This window comes from Lolium rigidum, chromosome 4 (assembly GCF_022539505.1).
Source record: "Lolium rigidum isolate FL_2022 chromosome 4, APGP_CSIRO_Lrig_0.1, whole genome shotgun sequence".
NCBI lineage: Eukaryota > Viridiplantae > Streptophyta > Magnoliopsida > Poales > Poaceae > Lolium > Lolium rigidum.
Window position 1 is genome coordinate 239,775,634 of NC_061511.1, and position 9,315 is coordinate 239,784,948.

General features: G+C 53.7%; 1 protein-coding gene across 1 annotated transcript; it reads left to right on the forward strand.

The window, feature by feature from the left end:
* The first annotated feature begins 7,325 nt into the window (after positions 1–7,325).
* Positions 7,326–7,820, forward strand: LOC124648471. Its single transcript, XM_047188234.1, has one exon. The coding sequence runs from the start codon at positions 7,326–7,328 to the stop codon at positions 7,818–7,820; it is 495 nt and encodes a 164-aa protein (XP_047044190.1).
* Positions 7,821–9,315: the final 1,495 nt, after the last annotated feature.

Genomic DNA, 9,315 nt, shown 5'->3' on the forward strand with positions numbered 1-9,315 from the left:
TAGCTTGTTTAAACAAAGGAGAAGAGGAGCTTTATTGTTCTCTCGATGGGAGCCGCTCTTGAAGCCATTAATCATGAAAGGATGATAGATCATTTAATGTTATTCATTGACATAGACATGCATACCTCTCAAAATATATTTTTAACACCTCTATTGCATTCAAAATAAAAATCTCTAACACATGAGTAATCTTGCCTTTATTTTACTTTTATGTTGAGTCTTCATCTTCTTACTTTATGCACCAATTAAGAGAGCATAGTTGTTCTTCTGAGTATAATGTGCATAGTCCCAAAATTTATTATTGATTGATTCATGATTATGTTATTGCTTGTTCTCAAATTACTTCTATCTAGTCACCCTTTCAACTTTAAAGGTGTCCTGACATTTATGTTTTGCTACTTCATAAAGGATAAGCTGAGTACCACTTTGCTATGTTTTCTCTATGCTAAAAAATAAACAGTTGCTTTCAGTGCACAATTATTCATAATCTTTTGTTTGAGTTACTTCTCATGTAGTAACATAGTTGCTAATTTCTATTGTTAGAATTATATCTATCATGCCTATGTTTAGAGTACTTTGATCCCAGCTCACAATGCTTTTACAATAAACTTGATCAAGATTGTGTTGGCTTCATGTCACCTCAAAAATTATTTTTGTTATCACTTACCTACTCGAGGACGAGCAGGAGTTAAGCTTGGGGATGCTGATACGTTTCAAACATATCTATAATTTTTTATGCTCATGCTTGTTGTACACAAAGTTATATATGTTTTGTTTACACTTTGTTGCACTTTTACACATTTTCCGGAACTAACCTATTGACAAGGTGCCACAGTGCCAGTTTCCTGTTTTCTGCTGTTTTGTATTTCAGAAAAGTTGTACAGGAAATATTCTCGGTATTCGAACAAACAAAAGCCGAAGTTCCTATTTTACTGTAACGAAGACGGAGTCTGGAGGGGAGACGAAGAAGCGCCACGAGCCGGCCACACCAGCCTATGGTGCGGCCCAGGCCTCGGCTACGCCAAGGGGTGGTGTGGGCCCCTCGGGCACCCACCGACCTCGCCCTTCCGCCTATTTATTCTCACCTGCGCGGGAAAAACATAAATACCCGAGCCCCCATCCACGAAAAGTTCCGCCGCGGCCGCCATCGCCGACCCTAGCTCGGGAGGATTCTGAACCTCTTCCCGGCACCCTGCCAGAGAGGGAGATCATCACCGGAAGTCTCTACATCGCCATGCCTGCCTCCGAAGTGATGCGTGAGTAGTTCATCTCGAAACTACGGGTCCATAGCTTCTCCAATTTATGCTTCATTTTTAGTTCTTGTGAGCTACATATCATGATCAAGATCATCTTTATGTAATGCTACATATTGGGTGTGTTTGGTAGCCCGGGGCTACTCAGATTTTCTCCTCCCAACCGAGATTTTGAGAGGATCCGTTGTTTGTTAAGACGGCTCTTCCCATCTCCACACTGCCGAGGGGATACGGAAAAATGCCCAGAGCCGGGCTGAGGAGCGAAGCCCGAATCGAGCTTCGCTGCTCATCTAGGATGAGCTCATCCCGCAGAGTACTGTAGCAGTGGCCCGAGTCCCCCCCAGACCCAACCCCGCACGCCATTCCCCCCTCCCACGCGGCCCGCCTACTCCTCATCGCCTCGACCAGTGCTGCTCCCGACTCCGCCACCAGCCACAGCCTCGCGCGCCGCTGCGGCCTGGCTTCGCCTCCACGGCCTCGCGCGCCGTCGCGGCCTCACGTCGCCTCCATGGCCTCGCGCCCATCGTCCACGACCTCGCGCGCCGCCGTGGCCTCGCGCGGCGCCGTGGCCTCGCGCGCCGCCACGACCTCGTTCATCACCGCAGCCAGGCTTCGCTCCACGGCCTGGCGCTGCCGCCACGGGCCTCGCGCCGATCTCGCGCGCCGTCCACGGCCTCCCGTGCCGTCCACAACGGCGCGCCGCCATCCACGAACTCCAACCGCTGCCGCCATGGCCACCACAGGGACCTGATTGCTTTTGTGTCTTGTATTTAGGGACCTGATTGCTTTTTATTTTTGTATGGCCCGGCTCTAGTCATACATGAGCACCAAACAGCTTCTCTACTCAGCAGCTCTCAACCCACCCGACCTACCAAACAAAGGCAAAAATCTCAACTCAGCATAGTTGGGGTCAGCATAGTTGAGGAGAGATGGAGAATCTGAGTAGCCCCGGGCTACCATACACACCCATTGTGTTTGCTGGGATCTGATGAATATTGAATACTATGGTTGAGATCGATTATATACTTGTCATATGTTATTTGTGATCTTGCACGCTCTCCGTTGCTAGTAGATGCTCTGGCCAAGTATATGCTTGTAACTCAAAAAGGGAGTATATATGCTCGATAGTGGGTTCATGCCTCTAGTAATTTGGAAGAGTGACAATAATTTCTAAGGTTGTAGATGTGTTGTTGCTATTAGGGAGAAAACAACAATGTTTTTTCTAGGGATAATTCTATTGTTTACTTTACACATATTGCTTAATGTGATAATCTGTTGCTTGCAACTTAATATTGAAAGGGGTGCGGACGCTAACCGGAAGGTGGATTATTATTCTTAGACGCAGTTGGATTACGGTCTATCTATTATGTTGTAATGCACAAATGAGTCTCATAGTAATCATCTTGTCATGTATGGTCTTTATTCTGTCAATTGCCCTGCTGTAATTTGTTCACTCACCATGTTATTTATCTTTGTGGAGAGATACCTCTAGTGAACCGTGGATCTCGGTTCTTTCTTTTACACTCATAAAGTCATCATGTTCTGTTTACTTACTGCAAGCATTATTTACTTTTATTTCACTGTAAACAAACATCATCTTTCCACACTATACGGTTAATCCTTTGTTTTCAGCAAAACCGGTGAGATTAACAACCTCGCTGTAAGTTGGGGCAAAGTGTTTTGATTGTTTTATGTGCAAGTTCAACGTTGTTGCTGACGCCGGTAGTGCGCCCTATCACAAATCAGCTAGCAACACCTTAAGACGTCACTCTTTTCTCCTACTGGTTGAATATACATTGGTTTTTACTGGAAAAAAAACTTGCTATTATGCTCATCATACCTTCCTTTTTGAGTTTCCAACAATATGCAACAGCGCAACATCAAGAAGTTAGAGCATGCACCGTGCGTGAGCGCTGGACCGGTTAAACCACATGTGCAAAAGCTGACCGGTTGAACCACATGTGCAAAAGCCTCTGGCCACACCAACCTGATGACGTGTGTGAGGGTCGCCACCATGACAGCAAGCTCATACCCACATACATACTCGTTGTTCCACCACCAGCAAACATGAAAAAGTCTGGTCGATGGATATGGCGACGTGTCTTCTCCATTGTCGCAACCTCGCTATGTTTCGTAGGAGTTGCATTGCAAGACTGTCAGCTTTTCGCCGCCAAGATTTACACAGATGCAACACTGTGAGCCTTAACCTCTCATCGTGGACGTGGGCGAGTACACCGTGCCAGCCATTGGCCGCATTAATTGATTTTTCTCTTTGAAAATCCCGAACGGAGGAGTATGTATGAGATCAAATGTAGGTTCAACCTTGTAGATGTTCCCAATGACAACCCCAAAGTGTGTTGAATGCCCATGCATTGCCATGGCCGTTTAAGTTCTTTTGGTTGTCACATATGTTGCCCGTATAATATAGAATTCACTCACAACCTATATAACTACTCAATCCAAGGATCAAAACCTAAAACCGTAAACACCCATACACATACACATTCCCAGGATTTGTCGGACAACATGCGCTAAAATTGGTACTACTAAATCAGATAAACCAATATCATTGCTTGTTGTTCAACATTGGACAGTTAGAGCATTTCCAGTCGCGTCCCCCAAACGGATTTGGGGCGCGTCGGACAGAAAATACGTTCCAGCCGCGTCCCCCAAAGCCCATTTTTGTCCGGCGCGCCCCGATACGGTGTCCGGCGCCCCGAGCCCGTCCCCGTCCCACAGGGGACGCTCCGGGCACGCCGGACACAACGAAAAGCGAGGCGAACCGACGCGGGCCTGACCCGTCAGCGGCACAGGGAAAATTCGTCTCACACTCCCGCCAAATCCCGCCTCTCCCGCCAAATCGCGCCTATCCCGCCGCGCATTTCAGGCCTCCCAAAACATATCCCGCCGCCGATTCATTTCTCCTATCCCGCCGATTTCTTTCTCCCTCCCGCCGTCCACCCGCGGCCGCTACCTCTCCAAATGGCGCCGCCGACAGCCCCCAAAAAGATGGCGAAGAAAGCGGCCAAGAAGCTACCGGGCAATGGGACGAAAGAGGCGAAAGCGCCGTTCGCGAAGCCGCGGAAGGCGCCGGCTGCGAAGAAGAAGCCTGAAGGATGTACCGACGATCAATGGCAGCAAGATTGCCTGCGCCGGAAGCTATCGACGGCGGAGCGGAAAGGACGGAGGGCGGCGGAGCTGGAGAAGAAGGCTCAGGCGGCGCGTCAGCACCAGCACGTAATGGCCGGGTGTATCGCCGCCACCAACGCGAGCCCATGGAGTACGTCCGTGCCGGTGTACGTTCCGGGAATGATCTCTCCATCGCAAGCCGCCTTCTACAACGACGGCCCCTCCGCCACTCCCGGGTGCGTGACGCCTAACTTGTCGCCGCACTACCAGGATGCGCTGCCGCACGGCGGCTTCAACCCCAACAACCTCTACTCCCCGGCGTATGAGCAGCGCGAGCCAGGACCCGGTCAGGGGTCCGCTCGAATACGATGGCGCCGGTGCTGAGGAGGACGACGGGGTTGAGGAGGAGGACGACGAGGAAGATGACGGGGTGGAGGACGACGAGGAGGACGACGAGGAGGACGAAGAGGGCGCCGAGGAAGAGGACGACGAGGATGCCGGTGACGATGATCTCGTGGAGGTAGACGCGGACGGCGTGAGGACAAAGAAGAAGAAGGCGTCGGGCACACGAGACCCGAAGTGGACGGTTCTGGAAGATCTTTGTCTGTGCGAGTCGTGGGCGACGGTGAGCCATGACCCAATCATCGGCGCCAACCAAAAAAGCGGGAAGTATTGGGCGAGGATCAAGGCCGAGTTCGATGAGCGCAAGATGATCAACAGCGACTACAACAAAGTGACAATGAAGAGGAGCCAGAAGGCAATGTCAACGCGATGGGCCATCATCCAGACATCGGTGAACTCCTTCCATGGGTACCATCAGGACTTAGAGACCAGAGGCGACAGCGGCGCCGACGTCGCCCAACTGGTACGGCTCTTTCTTCCATAATATGTAGCGCCTACATTGTGTTCGATGAAATGACTCTGCTTCCTTTGGTTAGTTTGATAAGGCCATGGAGTTGTACTCGAAGAACTCGGAAGGTCACAAGTCTTTCGTGCTCATGCATTGCTATGGCAAGCTCAAAATGAATGAGAAATGGCGGTTGACGCGCTTGTCGCTGTCCAAGGGGAAGGACGCCATTGATCTGGACGCGCCGCTGGCAACTTCGACAGGGCGTCCTACTGGCAACAAGGCTGCCAAGGCCGCCTTGGCCGACGCTGCGTCGTCTGAGAAGACGCAGGCGTCGATCACGAAATGCCTCGCCGACGTCTCCTCGACCTTTATCTCCCGCGACAAGAAGGCCGACCAAAGGTGGGCCGAGCTGCTCAAGAGGCAAGAGGAGAAGCTGGAGCTCAAGAAACGCAGGGACGACATGTCCCTGCTGAGAACGTCGACAGAGGGAATGTCTCCCTGGACGCGAGCGGCGCACAACTTCTTCAAAGGCCAGATCCTCGATGACATCGAAGCCAAAATGGCGGCGGCGGACGCGGCGGCCCTGGCATCGGCATCGGCGGCAGCGGCAACGCAGCAAGAGCCGGCGGACGCGTCTTCTACTGCTACAACTGCGTCGGCCTCTGCGTCGGCGACGGAGCAGACGCACCATGCACAGCAACGGGCAGATCGCGACGAGGTCATCGTGCTCGACGGGCCTGCGTCGACTCAAGATACGACGCCGTCGCCCAACCCCTTCTTCTAATTTGCATGCACCACCGGTCTGTAATATGATCGCGTGCCCAGTACTTTGATCACCGCTACTCTGATCGCGACGAATCGGCGGGAACGATCTCTTTTGAATGCATCTATTTGAATTTCTGATTGGGGGCGGCGTTTGAGGGACGCGGCTGGGGAGCGACGTCCCCCAAACGCGGCACGAACAAAACACGTCCTCCAAACGCTCGATCCGGCGCGGTTTGGGGAACGGTTTGGGGGACGCGACTGGAGATGCTCTTACATATGAGAACATTGCAAAACCTCAAACTTTCACAATAATAATTATTATTCAAAAATATACACTGAACAAGATATACATCCATATACAATAGCGAGTAATATAAATATTGTATCAATGGTCTAGAAAACTCAGGGACTTGTATTTTTACGGGAGCTTTCTCTTGCTCCCTAGAATGTCTCTCCTTCCAAACCATTCTATTGAGACACTTATGTTAGAAATAAGCCACGGCATCATGTCGACTTGCATGTATGGGCGTGTCTAGTTTGTACGTAGCCGTGGCGGGTGTGTCCTGTGTGCGTGCGTGTGTTCTGGTTCAGGTCCGATGCTGGTATGTGGCCGCGTCGGAGTTGTTAGCGAGAGTAGCGGGGAGTAGCTGAGCGATCTGTTGGAGCTGACCGTGTAGTGCGCGTGGGGGCGCGCCGTGCGCGCGGCCTGGCGAGCGGATCGTGCAGCGTGTTGTGGGCGCGTGGGTGAGTGGAGCGCGGCGTATGTGCGCGTGCGTACTCTGTATAAAGCCCCCCTGTGTACTGCTTGTAAAGTGAGCCAGCTGATTTGGAGAAAGAAAAAGGCGTCTGTGCGCCGGGCGTTCGTGCGCTGATATCTCTGTGTAGTCTCCTTCTTCTACCTCCGTCCGTGAGCCAGAGTGTGAGAAGAGCTAGCTAGTGCCAGCAACTACATTTGGTATCAGAGCGAGGTGATGGCGCTGGTTCCGCATGGTGGTGGCGCCGGGGGGAGCGCGATGCCGCTCTTCTGTCCGATGCTCACCCGCGACAACTACACCGTCTGGGCGATCAAGGTCGAGGCCAACCTCGACGTGCAGGGCGTCTGGGAGGCGGTGGTTCCGGCGGACCCGGCGGCGGCGGTCGATCCGGAGAAGAACAAGAGGGCGAGGGCGTACCTGCTCGGCACGCTCTCGGAGGACATTCTCCTGCAGGTGTCGTCGAAGAAGACGGCGGCGGCGATCTGGGAGTGCCTCAAGGCGCGGTTCGTCGGCGCGGATCGCGTCAAGGCAGCTCGGCTGTCGACGCTCCGCAGCGAGTTCGACCGGATGATCATGGTGGACGGCGAGGAGCTGGACGTCTACGCTGGGAAGATCGGCTGCATGGCCGCCAAGTTCGCAAGCCTCGGCGGGACGCTGAGCGACGCCAAGATGGTGAAGAAGCTGCTCGACACCGTCCCGGACTCGCTGTACGCGGCGGTGGCCGGCATCGAGCAGTTCTGCGACGTCGAGACCGTGTGCTTCGACGAGGTGCTCGGGCGTCTCAAGGCGTTCCAGGAGCGGACGGAGCGGCACAAGGCGGCTGTTGGCGGAGAGCGTCGTGGCGACCAGCTGCTGCTCACGGCGGCGCAATGTGAGCAGAGGCGTCGTGCACGCGGCGGTGGCCACGACCACGACGACGGCGGGAGCAGCGTGGACTCGGGCGCGAGAGGACGGCGCGGCAAGTGCTGGAATTGTGGCGTTCGCGGCCACTTCTCCCGTGACTGCCCGGAGCCAAGGAAGGAGAAGGCGCTCCTCGTCGACGTTGACGACGAGCCGGCCCTTCTGTAGGTCGTGGCTTAGGGGGAGTATGTTAGAAATAAGCCACGGCATCATGTCGACTTGCATGTATGGGCGTGTCTAGTTTGTACGTAGCCGTGGCGGGTGTGTCCTGTGTGCGTGCGTGTGTTCTGGTTCAGGTCCGATGCTGGTATGTGGCTGCGTCGGAGTCGTTAGCGAGAGTAGCGGGGAGTAGCTGAGCGATCTGTTGGAGCTGACCGTGTAGTGCGCGTGGTGGCGCGCCGTTCGCGCGGGCGAGCGGATCGTGCAGCGCGTTGTGGGCGCGTGGGTGAGTGGAGCGCGGCGTATGTGCGCGTGCGTACTCTGTATAAAGCCCCCCTGTGTACTGCTTGTAAAGTGAGCCAGCTGATTTGGAGAAAGGAAAAGGCGTCTGTGCGCCGGGCGTTCGTGCGCTGATATCTCTGTGTAGTCTCCTTCTTCTACCTCCGTCCGTGAGCCAGAGTGTGAGAAGAGCTAGCTAGTGCCAGCAACTACAACTTACACAGTAACAAACAAATCAAAATATAATCTACCAAGATATGTACGCTAGGATTTCCACTCAAAGCATTAGCGTCTATTGTTTTGTAAGACAATTTCCGAAGAAGATTTCACTTTGAATTTTATTTTCCGAATTGAAGCGATGAGACAGATGAACACATCAGAAGTGGTATTTTTTTTTTGAAACGGAGGCAAAAGCTTTGCCTCATCCATTAATTAAGCAGAAGGTGCCTGGTTTTTAGGAGAAAACCGGGCAAAAACCTACAAAGACAGGGCCAAGCCCACACCCACCCACACGACGCCACGAAGGCACACCGAGCCACCCTGGCTACCCACACAAGCTACACAAACGCGAAGCTCGAGTTGGCCTATGCCAAACAGATGGCTCCCCAAGAAAAGGCCGGTAGCTCCAATTCTGACGACGAGCCGAGAGAGGAGATGCACAAGACCTGCGCCGAAAAGGACCTTCACCGTCGAACCGCCCCTCGAAGGTCATCGTACACCACCCAAAGGCAGCTTCGACTTCACAGCAAGAGGAGGCCAACCTGAAGACATTCGGACACGCCGGGACGGAGCCGACTAACACGGTCTTGCAGCAACCACACCATGCTCAACGTCATTGTCGTTGCCGCCCAAGCCCATCGTCGAGAGTCACCTTATCGCCCAAGCGACCCAAGGTCAAGCACCCTCGAAGATGACGAACATTCGGAGCCGCCGCTCCGACATACCGCTGCTCCATCACGCCCTGCGCGTCCACCAAGACCACCACCTTCCGGGGCCGCCGCCCCGACGTACCACCGCTCGCTCTCGAGCTGCGACGCCGCACGAACCGTCCACCCGCAACCCAAGCTGCACAGGGCAAAAGGCCGCAGACCACGGGCATCACACCAACTCATCCGGGGCCGCCGCCCCGACATAACGTCCGACCGTCCCCTCTAGGACGCGTCCGACCGAGCCGACTGCCCTACTGCCCACGCAGCCAGGGTCGCCACCCAAGCCGTGACAAGCC

Excerpts from the sequence above, each read along its gene's own strand:
- LOC124648471 (XM_047188234.1), top strand. The coding sequence starts at position 7,326 with ATGGTGGACGGCGAGGAGCTGGACGTCTACGCTGGGAAGATCGGCTGC.